We start from the raw sequence: 26,616 nt of genomic DNA, 5'->3' as shown, positions 1-26,616 counted from the left end.
ATAGATGACAACTATTATTTTAAACGTATTTAATCTTTCTGATAAAGCCTGAAAAAATTGTCTAAAAAAGGTTTTAAAACCTAACTCATTGTGCTATTAATCTTGACTGTTTTTAATATTAAAATGCAGATACATTCTGCACTGTATAGTTATTCAGTCTTAGAATATGCCCCTTTAAGTACTTTTAGCCCCTTTTAGTACTGTCTTTGACATGTTACACTTATATAGTACACTTCCTTCCAGAATCTCAGAATGCTTTATAAATCTTAGCTAACTAAACTGCACAACACCCTGTGAAGTAAAGGGATATGTCAAAATATATCTAGTAAATCTGTATTCAATATAGTTAACTATAAAGATGATTTCCTGATATGTGATAGATATAATTTTAACAGAATATGTTCCTTTGACATAATAAAAAACAAGCTGGTTCAACTGATCCCTTTCAGGATACATTTGAAGGTTAAGTAGCTACAGATCTCAGCTAATCCAGTGTAATCTGCTATTACTAAATGGATGGCTACATTCACATTCATCGCACACAGCACGCGAGTGCCTGGGAATAAAAGTTTTTAGATTTTGTTCATAACAGTTTTGCTGGGAGGTAGTCATGTATCTGTTTGTTTGTTTATGCATCATGATTAGCTTTTTTGAAGAGATAAACGGTTTTTGTCCTTCACAATGCACTTGCATTTACCATGGCAGAAGTGATGGCACTGGAACAAGGTATGCCTTTCTTTATTGCAGTTATGCAACGTAATTATAAGAAAATAGGTTGATGGAAATTTAGAATAACATTCTCTGACACCACTGATGAGAGCAGATTGTGTAGTTTTAGTTCATGTACTTTTTAGAAGTATAAAGGGGGAAGTTTACTCCATTTTTATGCCACTTTACATGGTAAACAACGTGCATGGATATTTGCAGGTAGCAATAATATCTTGTCTTACTGGTTTTTACTTAGCAGCTGAATGCCTTTTACATCTTCAGTTTTTACAGAGACTTCTCTCTGCACTCTAATTTACTAAATGTTGATATTTCCTTGAAAATTCCATTTCTCAAACCAGTTATCCATGGTACAGTAATCCTGGTTTTAGATAAATGCAGAAGTTTCCTTTACTCTATCTCATTGTTAGACAATAGAAAAAGTATGATGATAAAGGAAAAGCTTAACCACTTTGAAATATTGTACAGCAGATGCACTAGACATTGTATTGTTGCTCATTTGGGAATTACAATTTCAGCTAATTTTATTCTCGTGCTATACCTGATACAAAGTTATGGTGAGAAGAAAGGAAAATAGATGTTCTTCATAAATCAGCATCTATTTGGAGAGAAAAAAGAGACATTAACTTTGGTCAGAATTCTCAAACCTGGATGCCTAGACTCCTAAATACATATGTATGAACTTAAAATAAATTGAAATGGCCTAATTTTCAGAGGTTCTGAGAAAACCCAACACCTCTGAAGTCGATGGGAGTAGAAAGTCCACAGAACCTCTGAAGATTAGGCCATTTCTATTTAGGTGGATTTAGAATCTTAAATTTAAGCACTCAGTTTGAAAAATTTTCCTTTTTTTTTTTGTAATCTTCAACCTACTTTCAAAAGTAAAGTTCCACAAATATATTTACCCTTGTGCCTTAAATATCTGATATCTCCACTCTTGAAGAGAAATTAGAAAAAGTGACACACAGAATTATAGACTTTTTATTAAAACGGAGGTCATGAATCTCCTGTTTCAGTGATAAAAATACAAATAAAATCCTTCTGTTCTTGAATTACATTGCTGACCCTAAAATGACTGGATAAAAGATAGCATTTGAATTTATCTGGAATTAATGCAGCAGTATCATTAATATTTTATATTCATTTTCTCTTTAGAAAGAAAGTCCACCTCCAAATTGTCTCTATCTTTTAAACATAGAAGATTGCACTTAGTCTGATATTTTGGCAGTAGTGGTGGTAGAAAAGGTATTAACACTTATGTATTTGAGATGCAAGTCTCTGGTAATGAAATACAGATCTCTCTTTGTTTGGTGCTAGGTCTGTGCTGTGTAATGACCCTGATATGTTTGAGATCCCTGTGAATGTTCCTGTGGACACAGTAAAACTTCGCATAGAAAAAACTGTCATACGAAGAATCCCCACTGAAGCCTTTTACTACTTGGTAGACCTTAAATACCTGTGGGTGACCTACAATTGTGTGGCTAACATTGATGCCAGCAGCTTTTATAATTTGAAGCAGCTGCATGAATTGCGTCTGGATGGGAATTTGCTATCAAGTTTCCCTTGGGAGTCTCTGGTGGAGATGCCCAACTTAAGAACCTTCGATTTACATAACAACAAATTGACCAGCATTCCCTCTGAGGCTGGTAGATACCTGAGAAACCTCACCTACCTGGACATATCCAGCAACAAACTAACCACCTTGCCATCAGACCTAATGGACATTTGGCCACCCTTCTCAGAAGCTACACCGTCCAGGAACACAGATCCAGCAGCACAGAGAGTCATATTAGGTAAACTCATGAAGCCATTGGATTCCTTATTAAAACATGTCTAAATATTTTCTTTTTAACAGGGAAGCAGCTTAGTGTAGTGTTTGCAGGATTAAGGCCATAGTTTATAAAGGGCTTTGGGATCATTCAGGATATAAGGTGCTACAAACATGCAAAATATTGTTATATCTATGCTAATATGTTAGTTTAAAATATAGTGTGAAACTGCTTATGCTATGCTGATTGCTGCCTGCTATTTATTTTAAATATTTTTACTGCTAACATTTGGGACAAACACTGTGTAGAAAATACTAATACATGTCTTAAAATGTTAGTATAAGACGCTTAGCTTTTTGTAACTTGTGTCGCTCACAGGAATCACTCATCAGTTCTGTAAATATTTTGGCTAATACTTGTTTTTTTATAATATGTTGATCGTTGGGTGCTCAGAAAAAAATCGTATGTAGGACTAGGTATAATTGGAGAGATTCTCCACTGCTCTCAGTTTCTGTGGATGCAGCGTGTACGGAGGGGATGGACTGCATGTGGGAGCAGAGGGTGACGCCCTGATCCTAGGACAACCAGCCTTCATGTAGGTGGGGGCTGCTCTAATCTACACACCTGGTGATGGCTTGAGCACAATGTGTTCTGTTTCTACCCCTGCACACTCCCGCTACGCTAATGGTTACAGGAGGGAGGAGAGTAGGAGCTGGCTATGAGTATGTCTGTGCAGCAGCTCTGAGGTGCAGTTCCAGGTCGACATATGTGTGCTTGCTCTGCATGAGCTAGTTTGGCTGTAGTAGCTCAGGCTAGCTGCCCTGGCACACTCTCGCTTGACCCCTGACTATGCACTTGGGCAGCTATTCTGAACTGCTGCTAGTACCACTATGGCAACCTTGCTCTTTTTAAGTGCTAGCTTGAGCAGCGCTAGCACGTGTCTGTCTACCTGTGCTGGGAATTTAACCTTCCAGCTGCTGTATATGTCAGCGCTAAATCTGCTGAGGATTTTCCCCATATCAGATTCCTCATCTCAGGAGATCTAGCCAACTTCCAGGTTCTTTGCGGTGCCCTTGCTGTGCAAAGATAGTGGAATCTGGTTGAGTGCTCGCGAAGTTTCTCTTCAATCTTTGTCAACAGCCTTTAATCCTGACAAGCCTTGGAGCCCTAGCACCTGTATTCTCTTGAGCACGTGACTGTTTGTGCCATGTTATGTGATGATTTTATAACATACAAAAAAGTCCCCAGGGGAATTAGCATGAGACCTTTAGCTCATTTTCATTTGTGAACCAAGCCTGGATTTGAACCCGTATCTCCATAGATGAAAGGGCAGTAGATTCACTGGATTCAGCTGCCAATTTGCCTCTGGTTTTTGGATCCTATGTTCTGTGGAGATGGTATGCAGTTACCTACCTTCAGACTTACATACTGAACTCAAATACCCTGAAAATAAAATGATGATTTCTTTGTAGAATTTGGAGCAACTATACATTAGGTTAGCTGTGAATGATTCACTTCATTTCCAGTCATTACAAAAGCCATTTATTGTAAGTCTATTAGAGTGCAAGCAGACAATGATTGTTATACAATAAATCTGAACGTGAACCTCTGGAGATCTGAAGTGTCACACTGCTTGTGTTTTGGATTGTTCCCTGACAAGCCCACAATCCCCTTCCCACTAAATCTGCTTTTCCTTCCTCTTTATTGAGTGTATTACTGTAGTGTCCAGGAACCCTGGTCATGTTTCTCACTCATGTGCGAGGTTGTGCATGCACACACACATACTCGTGCATGAGCTCACGCACTCATTGCAGGAGTCTCACTCTCAGGTCTGTGCCAGAGGGACATGGCTGTTACGACCTGATAGATTTTAGGATCTGGTGACAAAATCAGAGAGAGAGGCCTTCCCTGCTGTATTTTTGTTGCTTAAAAATGTACCATGTTGAGTAGGATTTATATGAGCCTGACTATCTTCTTCACTTCTCCAAGCAGAAGGGATTCTGGGTAGGAACCATGAAAAAGGGAGACTAGTGGCTCTGTGACATTGCCCTCTCTGATACCCCGTGGAAGATATGCTGGGGCTCACTGAGGTTTTCAGGGCTGGGAGAGGAACCAAAGAGCCTTTGTTCTGTGTAGCACTCTCCCCCTTCCCAGAGGTGGTGAGTATCTGCTTGGATTCCATGCCTTAATTAATTCTGCTTGAATCAGTGCTAACTAAGGCTACACTTCTGCACCTCTCAGAGAGGCTGGCCTGCTAATGGTAGCATTTCTCCTGGAGGAACCGCATTGCCAGGGATAAGAAGGGGCCAAAGGAGCTGACTTAAACCATTTAGACCATTGGACTAAAGCTTCACTTCTTCACAGATCTGCAGTTCTCTGCACCTTCTACCTTCTCTGGATGAAAATTCTGCAAAGTGAACCTGCCGAGAGTCCTGGGTACTTTGTCCCCCTCCTGTGGGAGCATCCAGCTAGGTGCTCTATCTCTAGCTGGCTTGTTAGCTGAAAGCATGGTGTCACTGGAAGCTGAAATTCAGAGCTTCCTAGCAGTACTTACAGCAAAGTCAAGTTGTTGAAATGCTGCCAGTAAAATGGCAGTCAGGGTTCTGCTCAATGTGAACAATGGTTGGCAGAATCAGGAAAACAAAATTATTCGCTGGTGGTTTTTAAACAAAACAAAAACTCAAACCCAAACCAAGTGATTTTTAACATTTAGAAGGCTCTGCTAGCTGCAATGTCATAAGTGAACCTGAGGAAGAGAGAGTACAGGAGAAGGCTCCCTTCCCTAATCTTCAGGTGACGTGACTGACTGTGCCCCTGGAAAACCGGAGCTGCTTTTTTCTAACTGATAAGAACCTGGCCTTTCCCTAGTCTTGTCGGTAATCCAAACTTTACCCTTGCTTGATCCGTTTTGTCATAAAGCATAAGTCCCAATTCTGAACCTTAGCGTCCAAAATGGGTGCCTGCATGAAACCTCCAAGCTTAATTACCAGCTTAGATCTGATAGCGCTGCCACCAGCCAGGAATTCCAGTGCCTGGCTCACTCTGGTCTCCCCAAAACCTTCCCTGGGGGACCCCAAGACTCAGATGCCCTGAGTCTTACAACAAAGGGAAATAACCCCCTCCCTGGATGACCCTGGAAGATCACCCTGTTTCAATTCCTTGAAATGCAAACCAGAGAGATCAGGTTTCTCTCACCCTCACTCAGAGTCCCTGCAAATGCAACCTTTGTAACTCTAACGCAAAGAGATTTTCTCTTCCCCCCATTTCTTCCTCCCACCAATTCCCTGGTGGAGCTGCATACTCCAATCCCCTTGCAGCCCCACTGAAAAAAAAATCAACAGGTTTTTAAAAGGAAAAGCTTTATATAAAAAGAAAGAAATAGACATAAAAATAGTCTCTGTATCAAGGTGACAATACAGGGTTATTGACCTTAAAAAGGAAAAATGAATAAAGCAGCCTATCCAAAAAGAAATACAATTTAACATTCCCAGCAAAACACACACATGTAATACAAAAACAATATAGCCTATTGTCTTTTACCTTTGTACTCACACTCGGAACAGAGGATTAGAAAACCTGGACAGAAGAGATCACTCTCAAAGCCGAGAGAGCAACAGACACACGAACAAAGGAACGCACACCGCTATAAACTTTCCCTCCCTAGAGATTTGAAAACATCTTGTTTCCTGATTGGTCCTCTGGTCAGGTGTTGTTTGTTACCCCTTTGCAGGTGAAAGAAACATTAACCCTTAGCTATCTGTTTATGACAATTTTCTTCAATCAATTTGGACACCAAGGGCTCAGTCCTGCTCCCACCGAAGTCTGTGGTGGCAGGACTGGGCTGCAAGAGCATACTGTGGTTTCAAATCTGAGGCATGCACAATGGTAATATCATTCCCCTTGCGGTCTCCCTCCTAGAGAGCCATTGAGAGGATGAGGGAATACAGCATAGGATAGAGATGCAGTTTGCGCTGGGTGAAATCTTGCCCTTGCTGCCTTCCCATGTGCCAAGGACCCTGAATGCAGCAGAGCCACCAGGCTTCTGCAGAGTGTGCTAGCCAGGTAGTTGGGAAGACTCAGCTCTTCCTGGGGCCTGCTCTGTAGTGATTGTTTCCATGACACTGTGTGTGGCAGTGTGGGGAGAGGGAAGCACAGGGAGCCAGTGAGAAAAGGGGCCAGTCAGTCTTTTGCTATGTGAAGCCACTGACTAAACCCCAGCTGAGCAGCAAGGGCTGCAGATGGTGTTGCAGTTACAGACAGCCTTGAGTGGAGGAAACATCACAACTGGGGTGGAGGAAACATCACGTGTTAATAACATTTGGGTTTCGTTTTGAACCTTGAATATTTCATTTATTGCCACTTTACAACCCACTAAAAGGGGAATAATGTGCATTTAATTAAACCCTGAGGTTGGTTACTGATTTACAGAGAAAATTTCCTACATATCTCGCTTCTAAGCTAAAGTCCATATTGACACAGCAGGACGTACTGGTGTGGGGGAAACTCTGTTTACCAAGAAGGAGAGACTGAATAACTGTATTCTTCTGTGATACACATTGGAGTATATAATTCACAGCTGTAACTATGGGCTGTTATTAGGCATTGATGGGGATGAATAACCAATGAGTTACTGAAGAAGCAAATTATTTGAGTTTGTTGTGATCACTGCAGCATCCAGGCTAGTCTCCAAATGAATCAGATGAGGACACTTTGTGGAATGTGACCATTTTCTGTCCATTTGCACAGAAACTCCATTGTGGTTCATTAGGAAGGAAGCTTTGTCAGTTGCTCATTGTACAGTGTTGTCTACTTGTACCATATCTTATCTATGTATGGCAAATCAGTGCTTATTGTGCAACCATTTTAAGTGTTGGTTTCATATTAGAAGAAAACCCTGGCTCGTAACTGGCTGGAAATAGCCATCATGTGAGTGAGGAGATTACCTCCTGGGAGTCAATGTTGGACCTGAGAAACTGAAACAGTGTTAATGAATCAACTCTAAATAACTGCACTTTGTCTGGCTGCAGTGAAAACAATTATTTATCTCAGAACCAATTAGGTAACTTATGAAAATCTTTGTCTCCCTCATGGAAGATTTTAAGAAAAGAGCCTCCTGTCTCTACCTGCAGACCCAAGTGTATATTTATATGTTGGGAAAGAGGCAAAGTGAGCGGGTCTGGGGTTCTACAGCTTTCCCCATTCACAAAATCCAGTGCTTCCAAATGATCTGGAACCCTCCAGGCTAGCCTGAATAACCACGTAACCGTATTACCTTGTTCTTCGCTTCCCTGTCTTTCTTTGCTCAGTCTATTTCTGTTTTATACTCTGTAGGTCAGGGACTGTCTCATGTTTGTTTGTACAGTGCCTCAGGCAGTGGAGTTTGGATCTGGATTGAATCCTTTGGGCACTACTGCAATATGAGCAATAAATAGCAAGTCATAACTTCATGTTGGAAATCTGCAAGAGGGAAAAAGTCAGCCCACGAGGTTTTGTCACAAGCTGACCCTGTGGAGAAGGACTCAGCCATCTTGTGAAGGGAGACAAGCTGCTAGCCCTACCAATCTTGAGGGTCCATGCGGAAAGCGAACTTCTAACTCTGGGAATCCTGGGGTCTCCTGATGCCTGACCTTCTCTTCCCCACTGCACCGTATCCCCTCAGCTGTATGTTTCTACCTTTTTTGAACCGGAAAGAACAGAGGCCTTATAGGGGTGTTAACTTGGCTTTTAGCATAATTTACTACTGTGGAAAGCTGCTGGCATTTAAGGAGCAGCCATTCTCCCTTCCAATTTCTTAGGAGTACTTCCTTCTCCTTATACTGTTATTCTCCAGTCCAGAGGAAAGAGAACACGTCATTTTGTAAAATATCAAGCAGGAATGGACATTTCTCTGAATAAGAATAGCATCTGCCTCTGGACCAGTTAAAAATAAAACTAGACAGATTTTAAAAGTAGGCACACGCAATTGTGTGTTTGAGTGAGTTGGGCTTGTGAGCAAATATCTGTGCATATACACATGGATGGCAGGCATTCAACTTGTGCACCCTCAGATGTTGTATCTGACATGTTCATGAGCACCAGTTATTTCCAGGCATCAGTTAGTCATGTTCAAAGGTCAATGTGCAGTTGCACATGCCTGACTTTGAAACTCTGTCTCTGCAAATGTTAATAATTTCCAGTGGCAGATAGTTCAACAGGTTATTAGGGTTAGTTGCCTTTTTGAGTAATACACATCTTTAAGTGTTCACCTTACCTAGAGGAATTTTGCAATGATTATTAGAGGTTAATGCAGCACAAAACAAAGCTCAAACAGTCCTGGCATCAGTACCTCAAATGAGACAACATATTCCACAAGAAGCTTCCCTAATGTGTTATTACAGCTCAGATTTTATCTTAGCATATATTTTATATGCACTGAATGTTTTATTTGGGAAGAGAATTCCCCTTGTGCAACTGAAATAGTGTTATGTTCCTTTAGGACAGTGGTGCCCTAACTTTTCCTGCTGTGCCCCACCTTACCAGTAATGGAATCAGTCCGTGGCTCAGCAGAGGAGCTGGGGCTAAAGGCAGAACTGGGAGCAAAACTGGGAATGGGGGAGGAGCTGGGGCTAGAGATGGAGCTGGTCTGGGGGTGGAGAGAAATGAGGGCAGAGCTGGACTGGGGGCCGAGCAGGGGGTGGAGTGGAGCTGCAGCTGTGGCTGGAGCTGGGCTGTGGGTGGAGTGGTGGTGTTGCTGCAGTTGGAAGGAGTCTGGGGGCAGAGCAGGGGGCTGGGTGGCACTCCCTCCCTGCCATCCTGGGAGGAGGGGGGTTAGCCTGGGCCCTGTGGCCTCCCGCAACACTCCTCCAGTTTGGGGACCACTACTCTAGGAGAAACATTGTTTCCTGTCAGTCTGAATCAGTGTTTTTCTGACAGCAGTAGGGACAAATGCTGCAGTTGATCCTGCCATTCTCCCAGGCAAAACTTACACTGATTTGAGGGAGAGTGTTACCCGAGAAAAGGATTGTGGGATTAGGACCACTTTCAGTAGAATAAGTGTGCTCCAGAGCATGCTGAGGTTCCCTGGACACTGAGAAGCTGTCTTACAATTAATTCTCTGCAATGAGATTGGTGGCAGTAGTCTGACTCACAAGCATGATGTGGTATGCAGTGTTATTCTAGCTGTGTTGATCCCAGGACATTAGAGAGTCAAGGCTATAACTACATTGTACCCATCTTCATAGGTGGCAGGTTTGTATAATTTCTGGTGGTGCCCAAAATGGTGGTGCCCCTCCCTCCCTGCTCTCGCCCAGTAAGCCAATATAAAATGAAACTACAACGCGTTGGCACCACAAGATTACAAGGGTCGATTAAAAGTGGAAAGTCAGAAGCAGCACTTGTCTGCTTCAATATACGGTATTAAATTTTGTTGCACCTGTTGTGACAAAGTGGGAATGTTCTTAATGTTTTCTCTGAATACTGTGTAGGTTCCTCAGTTTCCCCTGCAAGGTGCCAACTGAAGGTGCTGGGGACAAAGAGATCCAGAAGAGACACAAAGGCTAGAGGAGGGAGTGTCAGTTTGGAGCTGGCTGGGGAAATGGGGAGAGGCCAGAACTTGGGTCTGGCTCCCCACCCCCAAGATGGACCTGACTGAGGGGTCCTGTTTTCTGTACCTACAAGCTCTGTTTTAGACTGTGATCCTGTCGTCTAATAAACCTTCTGTTTTACCAGCTGGCTGAGAGTCATGTCTGACTGCAGAGTTGGGGTGCAGGGACCTCTGGTTGCCCCAGGACCTGCCTGGGCAGACTCGCTGCGGAAAGCGCACAGTGTGGAAGGGCATGCTGAATGCTCCGAGGTCAGACCCAGGAAGGTGTAAGCTTCTTGCCCTGGAGACAGTATGCTCAGAGAGAGGAGGCTCCCCAGAGTCCTGACTGGCTTTGTATGGAGTAGTTTCCAAAGCATCCCAGCATCCCCTTCCACACCATGCGCTTCCCGGAAGTCCGCACAGGCACTGACACTCTCTCCTCTGGCCTTTGTCTCTTTTCCAGGCATTAGGAGGCCACCTGATCTCTTTGTTCTCCAACACCTTCAGTTGGCACCTTGCAGGAAAGCGACCCAGGCCATCAGTTGGCTGGAGACAGGGTTTTGGCCATTCTCTGTGCAGACGGCATCACACTGGCACTCTAAGGCTCTACAACAATCACACACCCTTATCCCACCATCTAGATCCTTGAGAAATGCATAGGGGAAACTGAGGCACACAAACAGTATTCAGAGAAAACATTAAGAACATTCCCACTTTGTAACACCCGTATACTTTAAAGGGTGTAAAATAATCAAGTATGGTGCTAAACACAATGATACTCGAAATTGACTACCAAATTTAAGTTGCACGTTTTTCCCCTCAAGTGAGGGCTCTGGGGTGGGGCAGGAGATGAGGAGTTCTCAGTGCAGCAGGGTGCTCAAGGTTGGGGTGCTGGGGGCGCAGGCTTTGGGGTGGGGCAGGGCTGGAGATAAGGAACTTGGGATGCAGACAGGCTGCCCCAGGGCTAGGGCCAGAGAGGACTCTCCCACCTCTTTTCTGGCAGCAGCAAGTTCCAGGGGAGGGACCCCCGCCGCAGCACACTCACTCTGCACCACTGTCACTGCACATGCTCCTAGGGACTCAGGTCCATTAAGCCCACTCGCCTTCCCTATGGTGGGTACCAGGGTGAGGGGGTTGCCATCATGTGTGGCCTCCCCACCCCTGCTGCTGCCCCTGGGTGCTGGGGGCAGGCGGGGGAGAGAGCTCCCAAGCACGTGTGTGCCTCCTTCCCCCTCCTCTCTCTCTCTTCCCCACCCCCGGTGCTCCAAGAGGCTGCCTGCCACTGATCTCTATAGCCTTAGGCAAAAGCAGCACAAACAAAGGAGAGAGGCACTGGCTGTTTTCTTTTAGGAAGGGAAGCTCCGAGGCAGGGGCAGAGGAGAAGTCCAGCTCCAAATATTGGTGGAGCACAGCCCCCACCCTTAAATATTCCTGGTGCTTAAGCACCTTGAGCCCATATAAGCTGCTGCCCCTGCCTATCTTGTCTCTCTAAGTAGGGTGGTGTTGGTTTTTTTACTGCACTGCATTAATATGTCACACAAACTTCATTAACCATGCATTGCCCTAATAAGCATTTTGCAAAGCATGGACAGATTAGTGAGAAATGAATTTGAGTTAAGCTCATTTGCATATGAGGTGCTTGACTGTTAAGTGCTTAATCCTACAATCTTCACTTTCTTTTACCATAATTGCTTTCAGTGGAATTATTTGTTGATATTTTTGTGCACCTTTGTATGTTTTAAAAGTTTCACAATAGGCTTATATATTTCAATCATATTGGTGAATAATTTACCTGTCTAAGGGACTAATCCTACAAATCCCTATTATCATTATTACTCACATGAGTAAGACTTTGCAGGATCAGACTATTAAAAAATGTGATTTAGTTTATTTAATTTTTTTTTAAAGAGACATAATTGTCCCAACTCAGCAACATACAAATTTTCCAAAATGTGGAAAATGTATATTCAGGAAATGTGGATAAGTAACATTAAGTTATCCTGGCAGAGATGGTGTCTCTACCCTCTGTTTGCCAGGAGCTGGGAATGGGCGACAGAGGATGGATCACTTGATAGTTACCAGTTCTGTTAATTCTCTCTGGGGCACCTGGCATTGGCCACTGTTGGAAGACAGGATACTGGGCTAGATGGACCTTTGGTCTGACCCACCCTGGCTGTTTTTATGTTCTTTGACCCCTTTACTTTGCCCAATGGTCTTCAACATCCTTACATGGAACGTACATTTGCAAATCCTAGGAATTAGGGGCATTACATTGGATTTGTTTGCAATTAATGGCTTCTGGGACACCTGTACTGCGTCTATGAACTGGAAGGAAGTTTATCTTATGTACTAAGGGAGTAGGCTGGAAATTGAGAACGTCGACCTTCTCCTTCCCCTGCTAGTTTTACCCATGTTCCCATCTTAAATATACAGTGCAAAGGGGAGCTATAGATAGGATGGACTGATGTTAGAGGAAACCTGTTGAAATTCACCTCTGGTGAACTGGTCTTTTATGTATGTATTTTTATATATATGTCCAGTTCACCAGAGGTTGTCAAGTTGTGTGTGTGTGTGTATATATATATATATAAATAAATTTCTCCAAAGCTATATATAATCTCCAAAGAGGAGTGTACGCTTGCACTCGCTCGCTCTCTTTTTGAAGATTAGCTTTTTAAAGTACAATACTCGAAACAGTTTTCTTGGATTTGCCTATTCCTTTTCTTGTGGGTAATAACTAGTCAGATTTAAAATCACTCATGTCTGGAAGGAGTACAATTGGATTGTGATGTCATAAACACATAGTCAAGGAATCTCTTCAGGTCAAGTCATGTTTTAAAGGGTGGGATTAGTCAGGGTTTACCACTGTCTTAATCAATCACTGACTTTGTGCTTAAAATAACCTAATCTTGCTCAGGTGGTTAAAGGAAGCATGTGTTTCTACATCTACAGATCTTTTCTAAAAATGCAAAGACATTAGAAGCAAATGAAGTATTAAGAAAGGGAAAAAGAAAGGTGTTGGTAACATGAAATAATTCCAATTTTTTATTTAATTATTCATAAAGTTAATGCATCTTTTCACATCATGAATTGTGTACTATGTCCTCTTATCTGGGTTTCATTCATGACTGGTTTGCTAAACTGTTCAGAGTATCCAATAATTATAGGTTTTCACTGCAAAGTAGTAGCTTTTATTTTATATCTGCCTGCTCACTTTTAATGCACCCATCATCATAGCATTGGAGGCTATCCCATGTTCCCTACAAAAATAGCTTGAATTTAGAATTAGTTCTATTTATTGTTAATATTCAAATGAAATGGAGTGTTCCAGGGAGATGTGTACAAAGATCTAAAGTCAGATCGGAAACTATTTAAAGGCATGAATGAAATGCTGTGGACCAGATCCTCAGCTGGTATAAATAGATATTTCTCTACTGAAGTCAACAGAGCTATGCTGTCTTACACCAATATAAGAGCTGGACCTATATTACTATAAAATGGACAATGTAATTCACCTGAAATCAAATTCAACAATAGAAGAAATGTCCCCTCACTCCTGCTCTTCATAATTAAAGGGCAAATAGTCTGAAGTCAAATGGGGAGTGGCAGGGTCCTTGTGTGCCATCAGAAATGCTAAAATCCTTTAATTATTTTGACAGTTCCTCTGCTCTCCTCCTTCTCTCTCTGCATCCCTCCACAGCTTTTAAATATTTTATATTTAAAAGATTGGCCTGAATGAGATCTCTGAATCCAAACACCCCTGAACATTGGGAAAGTTCAGATCCAGATCTAAACTTCGTTGGCTTAAAGCCATCTCTGTTCAATGACAGAAGAGTTGGTATAAGTCATAAACACTTTCATCATTGCTGTCTTCTCAGCCAAAATCCAAGCACTGAAAAAGGTGCCTGGAAAAAAAAAAAAGTTTAGAAAACTCCATACTTAATGAAGGGGAAAAAGGAGATCAGTGGAGGTCAGAGGACAACCATAGCTATTAGAAGATCTACTTGCACTTGCTGGTGAAACACCTTACTTGGCAGCTAACCAAGGCTGCTCCTTCTGAGGTTGTTTCAAAGGAATGAAAAAATGGTACAATTTAGTGTAGAATATGTCAATTCATGTACCATTTTCTGTGCAGGTTGTTGTGGGGAAAAGATCTAGTTTATCAATTGTTAACAAAATAGCTTTAACCCTCCTTCCTGAACCTCAAAAAAAAAAAAAGTATAAAAGGAACAGATTAAATATTTCATGAACTTAAAAGAGACACATTCTCCCTATTAGCATTTAGACACAATGGTATGTCCCACTCTAATCATGAAATCCAAGTAATGCTTGAAACTAAGTGTATGCTTTTTTTTTTTCTGCTGAAGGTATGCAAGACAATCCATGGTTTTGTGACTGTCGGATTTCAAAGCTAATTGAATTTTCCAAAATAGTGGACACCTCTGTTGTACTTCTGGATCCTCTTGTGGCTTGTAGTGGACCTGAGAGCCTGGCAGGTATCTTGTTCCAGAGAGCAGAGCTGGAACAGTGTCTTAAACCATCAGTGATGACTTCAGCAACAAAAATCACATCACCTCTGGGAAGCAATGTACTGCTACGCTGTGATGCCACTGGATATCCAACCCCACAACTTACCTGGATCAGATCAGACAATTTACCGGTGAACTATACAGGTATTTCTAATTTATTACTAAGAAATATGAGAACCTAGATATATTGATAGTTTGTGCTTGGAAATGATCTTTGAGATCATTATTATGAATAGCGAAAAATGAACAAGACCAGATATTTCTCACAATAGTTCTATCGTTTGGGTCCAGAATCTCCTTGTCCCTATTTGTGTTAAATTCATCCATATCTGTACATGAACAGGGCAAACAAGTCACTTCCAATTCAGAACATGACATGGAACCAAGACTGGATAGGAGGCTTAGATTCAGGATCCCAAAATTGGATGGGGTCGTTTGGACTTGAGTTTCAGTTTTGGCTTGTCTCTGGTACAAAACGCAAGTTAAAAAAGCCAGTGTAGCCATAGGTGAGCTATTTAAACACAGCAATTTTTATAATAAGTATTGGATTTGTCATAAATATTACTTTGTTTGAATTTTGGTCATTTACCACCAATGTCCATACTGAACGGTAAAGAGACAGTGAATATCTGATATTGTTTTTGTATATCAGCCAATTTTAGTAATTTCATCTAGCAATTCGGAAGTTTTTCTATTTCTAAGTAATGGGTTTGTGAGAATGAAACTGTATGACAACTTATTGTAAGCCCACAATAATAAATTGTTATATTTATTATGAAAAATTCTTTTAACTCAAAGCAGTAAGCTAATATCACTCATTTAAAACAAAATAAGCCTGTCAGTGGAAGAGTTGTTATAGTGCAATATTGGAGGCTGCCAGTAGATGGACCATGGTTAGCATCTAAAGATTATCTTTAGAATTTAAAGAAGAACTGTAGAAAAGGAAAGACGGAAAAAGCAAAGGTCTGAGAGTAGGGGAAGCTAGCGAATGTATAAAATCTGCAGCTCCTAGAAAAGTCTGGAAATTAAACTGTTTGCCTCAGAACTCAATTATTTTAGTAACTCAAAGTATTTTGATGATTACATATTCTGTAGAGGTGGGTTTGAACTCTGCAGTGTGAATTCAAATCCAAACTTTTCCAAAATTTGTGTGGAGAGCTTTTGTAACTGGAATGCTATATATATATAAAATTGTCTTTGCTTTTGCTGTTCATGTCACAACTGTCATTGTAGAGCACACAAATAGAGGAAACACAGAAGTCTGTAAAATCGAGATGTCATACATTACAATTGTTTAATTATTTACAGTGCCTGTCTTTCACCTTTGCAGCATAATTAAAATATATGGGGTGAAGAGTAAAATCCACATCATAAAAATAGATATAACTCTATTAATTATATGGGTATAACTTAATCTCTTAATCTTTATTTAAAGTGTGTGTGTGTGTGTGTGGACTGTTAAGGGATCTAGATAGACAGTTCTGGGAAAGTTTAGTCCACAAGACAAGTTAAGCCTGGGTAATGCAGGCTGCTGCTTCTTACTCCAGCCATGTGATCCAATCCTGACCTGAGAGCTTACCCCTAGGTGAAACAGGATAATTCCCTTTCCAATGCATGTTTAGACTTTAACCTCCCTTGTGAGGTGGTGTATACAATTCCTGGATTATGTGATAGACTTAATAATTGTCCTATGGGATTGTACCAGTGCTCTATGTAGTCCAAAATAGTGCCTCAGACAGTTGTGTAAAGCCCCATAATGGGTAATTATGCAATAACCTCCTCATGGGAGACGTTTCTTGCTAACCCCGGACAGTTAGCAGTAAGATTTTACCCTTAAGCATAACAGCTGATAGGTGAAACTTTCAAGATCATTTAAGTGATGTAGGAGCCAAAGTACCATTTCCTAAAGTGACTTAGACACTTAGGGTTTTAAGTCTTGTTGAAAGTCCGTTTAGCTTCTAAAGTCCATGGAATTTAGGCTGCCAAGTCACTTATGCACTTTTGAAACTTTACCCTGTATCCCTCCCTGTATCCCTTTAACCATTTTTGTTTTTTATAGTGAAACGGCAAATATTTTTATTACTCATATAAATGTCTAATTTTATTTTTGAACCGTACTCAGGGCAAGTCTACACTTAAAACACTGCATGGGCACAGCTGCACTGATGCAGCTATAGCGCTTTAGTGAAGATGTTCTCTGCTGACTGGACAGAGCTCTCCTGTCGGCGTAGTTAATTCACCTCCCCGAGAGGTGGTAGCTATGCCAATGGGAGAAGCTCTCCTGCCAACAGAGCTCTGTCTGCACAGGGTGTTAGATTGGTATAATGATGTCTCTCAGGAGTGTGGATTTTTCATACCCCCCTGAGTGATGTAGTTATACTGATGTAGGTCTGTAGTGTACACCAGACCTCAACTCTTTTTTTCAATACTATTATATGACAGGGAGTTCTGCAAGTTGTGTTTAAAAAAACAATATGTTCAATTCAAATTGTTTTTTCTAACATAGCAAAAGCATGGAAGGGGTAAAGTCATAACCTTGCCTCTTTTATGTTACTGTTACACTGTTTTACTATATGCATTTCGTTTTCCTTTAGTAATTCAAGAAACTCCAGGAGAGGGTGTCAGATGGTCCATAATAAGTTTGACAGGGATTTCATACAAGGATGCAGGGGACTACAGATGTAAGGCCAAAAATTTGGCGGGAATGTCAGAAGCTGCTGTTACTGTCACTGTGGTTGGTGTTGTCACTACGACTGTGTCACCACAAAAGTATGGGAAGAAGTTTGAAGCAGACCAACAAAATAACACACAGGAGGAAGCCAAGCAAGAATCTGAAAAAAGCACCACACCTCCTCCACCCTTAACATCGCTACCCACAACAATGGCTACCACTGAAAGGGCAACAAGTGCCAAGATCACAGACAAAAAACAGTCCAAGTCCATGGTTGATGGGAAAAAAAGTTCAAAGGGAGTAACAAATGGAAACAACAAAAAGTCTGAAGAAACAAGCAAGAAAGATGAGTCGACTTCATTGAATGCAGCAGCACTGGGTGAGCAGAACGTCACCATAAAAAACCTAAAAGTTATTAGTGAAACGGATGAAAGAGTTACCTTAACTTGGAAAACCATCAATGCCATAAGCAACTCTGCAGTGACTGTATTGTACTCAAAGTATGGTGAGAAAGATATGCTGCCTCTGAGTACAGATCCCAGCAAAAACAAAGTCACAATAGATGGTTTGCAGCCTAGTACACAATACATGGCATGTGTCTGTCCCAAAGGAGTCCCACCTACAAAAGATCAATGCATTATTTTCTCCACTGATGGAATAAATGATGAGAGTGGTTCTCAAGTTTCCATTTTGATCATGACTAGCAGTGTGGCATGTGTGATTGTTCTACCTTTGATATTTTTCTTACTCTATAAAGTTTTAAAACTTCACAAGAAACCAAAATCTGCTAGGGAAGCTGACCTTGCAAAAGAGACCTATGTCAAATTTGAAACACTTTCCCTTAAGCCCCGTTCAGTGGGTACAGGAGGAGAGCTCTGGACTCGAAGAAACACTGATGAGTCAGAAAAACTTCTGCTTTGCTCTAGGTCAAGCATGGATTCTCAGATGACCTTCAAAAGTGAGGGCTCCAGGTCTGAGTACTTCTGTTGACTGTTGTATATAGTGGACAATGTGAAATACACTAAGGGTAAAACTAATTCCAAACTGCAGTCTTGTATCTCAAAGCAGGTCAGTGCCAGTTGGAAATACCATTGTCAGATATAGCATCTGATACAACTCAGACTATTGTGGTAGGAGGGGGAAAGGGAAATTGATGCCAGCATTTGTTTTTTGTCTTTTTTACATCCTGTCATGCATCCTGTGACTTCTGATATGAGATGGTGATGTTCCTTGGAGAGTAAATAGAGCATAAAGTAACTCTGCCTGATTTATGTTCTTATATTTTCTGTTTTTATTAAACATACTGGTATTTATCTTGTCATCTGATTTAATGTGTACAACATGCAAGTTGTATCTAGCAAATATTCCCCACGTTTCTTATAAAAAATATTATGTACTGGAGAAAAGCTATAGGAGCAGAGCTTAAACTCTGGCTTTGCTTGAGTCGAAGATAGTCACTTATACTTAATATTTGAAAATACAGATTTTCCAATGACAGCTTGTGCTTCAAAATGTGGTAGAGCACTAAATTATATAACGTCTTGGAGTGGGAGTGATTTTGGGTTAATCAAGGCTCAAGTCAGTTACCCAGAGATCATGTGCTTTGTTTCTTGAGATGCAGCATAGACCATCTTCATCAAGTTACAGATGCTTTTGGAAGGAGCTTCTCTTGGCTGGTGAACTTAAGGTAAGGTTTTGATGTAGGTAGCCTTGTAAGGGACAAATGTTAACAATAGGTTGAAACTATTGGTACTTAATATGGTCCTGTTGCAAAATCCCAGCCTTAGAACACTATGCATACTGCAATTTAATTAACTTCTTTGACAATTGTTTACCTTTGACACTATATAACATACATACGTTTATGTATAAGACACATGGTAAGATGAGGTCTTGTCCTCCAATAGCTACAGACAAGATGCAACAGGAGATGTAACAAATAGGAGGAGGGAATGAGGCGACAGGGTGAGGGTAACATTTGGAAATGTGTAATTGCGTAGGCAAATTATGAGCACAACTCAACATTTCCAAAATCATATTATATATTTTAAAAATAGACATCTAGGATTGCCTGCCATGAGTCCGATCCTGCATCCATTGAAGTCCCTAACAAGACTCCTATTGACTTTGTTTATGCAGGTTCCAACTGCATGAGTATAACTGTGTGTAAACAGAGAGAACACAATACATGCCAAAATGGATTTATTTTTTTTTAAAAAGAGTGAGCACCTTTGATATCTTGGGCCTTTCCATGTGAGTTCTGTGGGAAGCTGGGAATCTTCCCTTCCCAATGAGATGATGATAATACCTGGATCTTATCTAGTTCTTTTCATCCATAGATCTCAAAGTGCTTTACAAAGCAGGCCAGTGTCTTTCTCCCCATTTTACGGATGGATAACTTGAGGCACAGAGCGGGTAAAGTGACTCTCCGAAGGTCACCCACTAGACCAGTGGCAGAGCTGGGAATAGAGACCACGTCTTTTGGATAAACAAGATAAAGCTTCTGCTTCTGCCTCTGCAATAACATAGCATAATGGATTTTCAAGGCATAACACTTTTAGGTGCCATTAGGCTGGGTTTAAATCTTTCTCATCTTGGGCAGGTGTCATTTGTGGGGAAAACTTGGGTAAGGAGGAAGAAATATTTTTGTCATAAATTGACTTAGTGTAAACTCTTCATCCCAAGAAATCTATTTGAAACTGCTCAGTGGGTTAGGATGATAAAAGGAGTGCTAGAGAAACATGGAGTAGTAGGCAGAAAGCAGGTAAGCTAGTCAAAGGTGCATGATACATTTATTTGCATAATAGCTCTGCAGTTTATTAAATGGATAAGAACTGCTTTACTGGTCAGATCAATGGTGCATTTAGCCCTGTATCCTGTTTCTGACAGTGGCCAGAGCTGACAGAGCTTCAAGGGGAGTGTACAGAACAGGGCAGTTTTGGAGAGATCCATCCGTGTCCTTCCCTCCTAGCTTCTGTCAGTCAGAAGTTTAGGGTCACCCCTAGCATGAGGTTGGGTCCCAGACGATCTTGGCTAATAGTCATTGATAGACCTATTCTCCCTTAAGTTATCCTGTTCTTCTGTGAACCTAGTCATTCTTTTGGCCATCACAACATCCCGTGGAAGAGTTCCCCATGTTAATTGTGTGTTGTGTGAAAAGGTATTTCCTCTTGTTCATATTAAACCTGCTGCCTATTAATTTAATCTGGTGACCCTTGGTTTTCATGCTGTGGGAAAGGGTAAATAACATTTCTCTTCACTTTTTCCACACCATTCATGATTTTGTAGCCCTCTATCACAGTGGTTCTCAAGCAGGGGTACACGTATCCCTGGTGGTAGGCAGAGGTCTTCCAGGAAGTACTTCAACTCATCTGGATATTTGCCTAGTTTTACAACAGGCTACATAAAAAGCACTAGTAAAGGTCAGTACAAACTAAAATTTCATATAGACAATCACTTATTTATGCTTCTCTATACACTGAAATTTAAGTACAATATTTATATTCCAAATGATTTATTTTATAATTATAGGATAAAAATGAGAAAGTCAGCAATTTCTCAGTAATAGTGGGCTGTGACACTTTTGTATTTTTATATCTTATTTTGTAAGCAAATAGTTTTTAAGTGAGGTGAAACTTGGGGGTACGCAAGACAAATCAGATTCCTGAAAGGGGTACAATAGTCTGAAAAGGTTCAGAGCCACTGTTCTATCATATCCTTCTTGTCTCTTTTCTAAGCTGAACAGCCCTAATATTTTAGTCTCCTCTTATGGAAGCCATTCCATACCCTTGATCATCTTTGTTGCCATCCTCTGAACCTTTTCCAGTTTCACTATATCCTTTTTGAGATGGGGCAACCAGAACTGGACATAGTATCAAGGTGTGGGCATACTTTGGATTTATATAATGGCATTATATTTTCAGTCTTATTTTCTACCCCTTTCCTAGTAGTCCCTAACATCCTTTTAGCCTTTTTGACCACTGCTGAGCATTGAGCTGAAGTTTTCAGAGAACTATCCACAATGACTCCAAGATCTTTCTTGAGTGGTAACAGCTAATTTAGAACCCATCATGTATGTATGTTTAGTTGGGAATATTTTTTCCATTGTGCATTTCTTTGCACTTATCAACAGTGAATTTCATTGGGAACTTTCACAAGTCCATACAACTTTCCCAGCACAATGCAATCCACACACTAATCAATACAAGCACCCATGCAAAAATACAACTAGCACACACAATAACCCCAAACACACACACCCATACATATTTCCCAGCGCAACACAACCCACACATAACAACACAACTCTGCCAGCGCAACACGCACATTTGCGCATCTTCACTCATAGTTACCATAAAACCAAATGCTGCAAGTCCATTGCTAGAAGAGATATAATATGAGTAACACAATTCTCTAAATCAGCCCCAGGTAACTTTTTTCATAGCTTCAGTCTCCTACTGCCAGCAGCTGAGAATCATGAGAGAATCATTATGGGACAGATTCAGCTGCCCTTACTCTAGCTGAATAATATCCTAATCTGGGAGATGTCGCACTTATTTCAATGGAACTAATTGTAGATAATGCTACTAATCAATATGAATAAGGGTGGCAAAATCTGCCCTGCTATGTTACAGTAAATGATCATGATGATTCAGAAGGGGTGCAGTATGACACGACAATTCTGGTGCACCAGACATCTGATTTTAGAGATTTCTTCCATTGCCTGCCGATCTGTCTGTCCTGAGCCTTATACTTGGCTCTTTATGGCTTAGTGAACAGTAAATTCTAGTTAGATTTTTGTATTCATTATATTAGGAACACCATCAGTGTCATCAAAGGGCGCGGCTGGGAGATTGGCATTCTTGAGATGGGAAAATCATCTGGATACAATGCTAGAAAGACCATGAGTTCTATAGATTCTTCTTCCAACCACCTCAAAATGCCTCTTTCAATCATTTTTAACTCCAGAACTAAACAGAAATTCACACAAAAATCACAAAACATGTTGGTCTTTTATTTACAGAGCAAGGGGATTGAAAACTATTGAACAAATCATTAACATAAACAATGGAAATTCATAATGTAAACTAGTTTTTGGGAAGAAGGGATTTTGCCAATGGATAGATGCAGTGGTAAAAATGATGTCAAGATTCACGTTGACTTGTGTTTCCTAGGGCTACAAGGTGGGGAGGAGGCTACAAGGGCAGCCCTTCACTGGCCATATTGTTTTCTCCTGGCCCTTATATACCTAAATGTTCCTTTTAATGTATTTTCTATTTTTTTTAAGCTTTGTTGGTTCTCTCTTTCTCCCATTGGAGGCTAGACCTGTTTTTTTTTTATTACTTTAATTGAAAAGAGATTTTCAAAGACAAAGGTGGTTATAGTTGCGTTCTCAAGTAAGGGCTGGTCCACAGTGGGTGGGGGGTTCTCAAACTAAGATAAGCAACTTCAGCTACGTTATTTGCATAGCTGAAGTTAAAGTATTTTAGTTCAACTTACCTGGCCGTCCTCACAGCGGCGAGTTGACTACTGTGGCGCCCCCATCGACTGCACTTACTTCTCCTGCTGAGGTGGAGTATGGGCGTCTATTAGTGGATTGATTTATTGCATCCAGACGAGACGTGATAAATCGATCCCCGATGCTTTGAACACTACCCGTCGATCCTAAGAGGCCTGATTTGCAAAAGTAATGAGCACCCAGCAGCTCCCAATGGCTTTCATGGTGTCTCAACACTTTCGACAGACAGGCCACATAATTAAGTGTCTAAATATAGATTTAGGAGCCTAACTGTAGGGATCCAATTTTAAAAATCTCAGCCATTTTTCTCAGAGAAACTTTGTATTCCTTAAACTATCATAGCTAACTACTATATTATTTTTTCTTCCTCTTTTAAATGAAAAATATATCGGAGTCATTTTTTCAGTAAAAAGGAAACTTCTTACAAATATATGGTGAAAATGTATATGGCTAGCAAAAGTTGAAGAAACTGGGCTATGTTTAAGAGGATAACGAATACAGATCATAAAAAGGCATTTAAATTCATTATTTTTTCCAAAAAGTCGTTCAAATAGTATATTCATTTAAAAAAATGTTTTAAGAGATGAAAATAAAATGCTGTTTGTTTACATAAATGCTTGCCTGATCTCTGATATTTTCTTTTAGATTTAGCTTATTTCTTGAGATTACACAGTGAAGAGAAGTGTGTTGATCCAGAGGTGGAAGGCCTGGATGGGGATAGGAGACCAAAAAGAATGCAAGGAGGTAGGAGACTGAGACTTATAGGGAAAGGGGTATGATGAGATGGCAGGGGACCATATGGGACATGGATTTTTCCTAGGAGTCTAGGGTGCATGTGGCAGGGGATCTAGTAGGACAACAGACTGGCAGGGTGTGGAAGGAGGGATGAGGTGGGTACTGGGATATTTCCTATATGCTGCAGTGATTGGAGCTGTGTACATAAGCTAGACATGTGGGTGGTCTTGAAATGGGAGCATGGGATAAAGGGCACGGAGAGAGTGCAGAGGATAGTGGGAGGCTGGGTAGGGAGATAGAGAAATATATGGAAGTTGGAAGGCAGTACAAGGTCTTGGGAGGAATAGAAGGGAAAGTGTGAAAAAGGGATGGAGGACATGGAGGTGGAAGCAGGAGACAGGAGGACATGGAATGGGCTTGCAGGAGACTTAGGGGGCATGGGAAGGGATGTGTAAGGCCTGGAGGGAGTGCAGGGCGCCATGGGGAGTAGTAGAGAGGACTGAGAAAGATTTATCTAAACTTTAAAAGCAGCAAAGAGTCCTGTGGCACCTTATAGACTAACAGAAGTTTTGGAGCATGAGTTTCATGGGTGAATACCCACTTCGTTGGATGCTCATGCTCCAAAACTTCTGTTAGTCTATAAGGTGCCACAGGACTCTTTGCTGCTTTTACAGATCCAGACTAACACGGCTACCCCTCTGATACTATCTAAACTTTATATCTTTAAATGTTCTAGATACGGGGTAAAATTTTCTAAAGCACATAACTAACTTAGAAACCTAAGTTCTATTTTTTCAAAAGTGACTTGGGCACATAGGAGAATCAGTCCCATTGAAAGTCATAAATGCTTTTGAAAGTGTTACTCATCATTAAGAGGAGGGTTAGCCTTGCTTTGGTGGGCTGGATAAGATTTGATGGAGCATTGCATATCTCTTTTTTGTACTCTGCCTTTTCCTGGAATTTACTAACTCTTCTCCTCAGCCCCGATTTAAGGTACAGGTGTGATTCTATTAGTTCAGCTAACACCATAAATTCTTTTCTTAAAACAATCTACAATTTCAAAAACAAAAAACCCTGTTAATGTTAAAAAGTCTTGAAATGAGCAGTTAAGAATTCCAGCCATTCCCCACTGCCATATAATCCTGTGAGTCACTGTAACTCCACTCATCTTGAATGCTGCATCATAAAATTTACAAAATATATGCAAAAATCAAAACAGAAAATTAATGGACTATAAAATCCCATTTCCTCTTCAAGGTGTCCATTTCGGATATACCATAAAACTAACACTTACAACAATTTACTGATGACAAAATATTATACATATTTGTTAATAGAATTGAAAATACAAACTTTCAGGTTGTACATGCATGTACATAAACCTGCAACAGCATATAATCAACACAATTCATAACACCAGATCAGGACTATCATTCCATTTCTGTAGACACAAATATTCTCCTCTTCAAATAGTTTCATCACAGTACAGGAAAACTGAACTTAATGTAACCCTAGGACTGAATTTTTGTCAACATCTACACTTTACATAAAATATAAAATCAGTTTTATACATTTTAAAACATTGTCCCACTACAGAACAAAACAAAGGGAAAAGTTCAGCTTGGGTGAATGATATAAGCAAAGTGGGATGATATAAAAAAATGGCGGATGAAGAACTTTCCGAACAATGGCAGAAGTCCATCTGGAATTGCATTCCTAAGCAATGAATGACAATCATGTGAATTCTGTTTATAATGTCTGTAAAGCATAGATCAATGATCAGGACAGGAACCTTTACAGTTATCATCACACTAAAGAGACTTGAGCCAAAGGATGTCTATCCCAAGACCCACGTAGTATTCAGAAAAGGGATGGAGTTTTTTTGAATGAGTTTGACTATGAAGTGACCTCCCATCTTTGTTTCTAGAAAAGAATCAGGAATTACTCCAACTACTGCATCCAATGTGATTGCCATTTTCAGTTATATATTTATCTTTGATATAATTCTAGGTCAGGCAGTATTACAAACCCTGAAGTTCAGTGTTGGAAGTTTATGAACAGAGACTATTGTGCAAATGACTAGAATCTGAACCTTGGATGGTGATTGAAATAGAGCACCAACTTCCCTACAAAACACAGGGTAACATCATGTTGCAGACCTGGGAGGGGCTCAGAGAAAGGTAGCAGGAATAATAAAGGCCCTAGAAAATCTCTTGCATGAAAAGAGATGGAAAAGATTGGGAATGTAGAAGGGTGACAAATATAAAAGGGTCATGATAAAACTATATAAAATAACACATGGTCTAGAGAAAATTGATTGGGAACTTGTATTCTCCCCGTCTTGTAACAAAAACAAGGGGACATGGATGGCAAATTATTCCACATCTGCCTAATGCAGTGTTCTTGCAGTTTCCTCTGAAGCTGTTGGAGACAGGATACTGGATTAGATGCACTTTGGTTCTGATCCAGTATGGCGATATATTCATTTAGCACAAGTCCATTTTTAATGCCATTAGGCAGTTAAGTGCATTAAACAAAAATTTTGTAATTAAGTTGTTAATATTTTCTTTCAATAAGTAGTACACTTGTGGGATGATATTATAGTTCTCAAACAGTTGCTTCTTTCTCCAATACTCTGAAAAATGAAAGTAAAAACTAATCCTCAAGTCATGTACTTGCTCCTCTCTCTCATATATTTCTCATAGTTCAATTTTTTTTTGAAACAAGAAATAAAACCACCCGTGGGGTTAGCCTTGTAACAAGTTTTTCCAGTCTTTGAAACAATTATGTCTTTGTTGATGAGAAAGTTAAATCCAATACCCATAAGTATTTATTTTCATGTGAAGCTGCTTAACTAATGATGCTGAAGTCTAAATTTTTTAACACAGCTGATGCCATGGACTGATCAGATTGACCTCTGAGTCATGTGTCTTGAATTTTCAAGCAGCTAGCATTGGGCCAAATAGTCATGCCTCCAAAAATAGCTCTTAGCAATTGTATTTTTTAAGTCTTCCACAGCCCAGTCCTTTGCATTTAAGATTAAGTGGGAGTTTGAGCCACAGGGAAGGAAAATTTGAGTGTACTGTTATAATGCATCTGGCCTTTTA

At 40.6% G+C, this 26,616-nt stretch overlaps 1 protein-coding gene across 1 annotated transcript; it reads left to right on the top strand.

The window, feature by feature from the left end:
- Window positions 1–8: 8 nt before the first annotated feature.
- Window positions 9–18,514, top strand: LRIT3 (leucine rich repeat, Ig-like and transmembrane domains 3). The gene is made up of 4 exons (XM_032784617.2): window positions 9–726; window positions 2,044–2,519; window positions 14,424–14,729; window positions 17,180–18,514. Exons 1-4 carry the CDS (start codon window positions 611–613, stop codon window positions 18,244–18,246), a joined length of 1,965 nt encoding a protein of 654 aa, XP_032640508.1. The 5' UTR covers window positions 9–610; the 3' UTR covers window positions 18,247–18,514.
- Window positions 18,515–26,616: the final 8,102 nt, after the last annotated feature.

Source organism: Chelonoidis abingdonii, chromosome 5, assembly GCF_003597395.2.
Source record: "Chelonoidis abingdonii isolate Lonesome George chromosome 5, CheloAbing_2.0, whole genome shotgun sequence".
Lineage (NCBI taxonomy): Eukaryota > Metazoa > Chordata > Testudines > Testudinidae > Chelonoidis > Chelonoidis abingdonii.
This window is presented reverse-complemented; position numbering and strand designations above follow the sequence as displayed.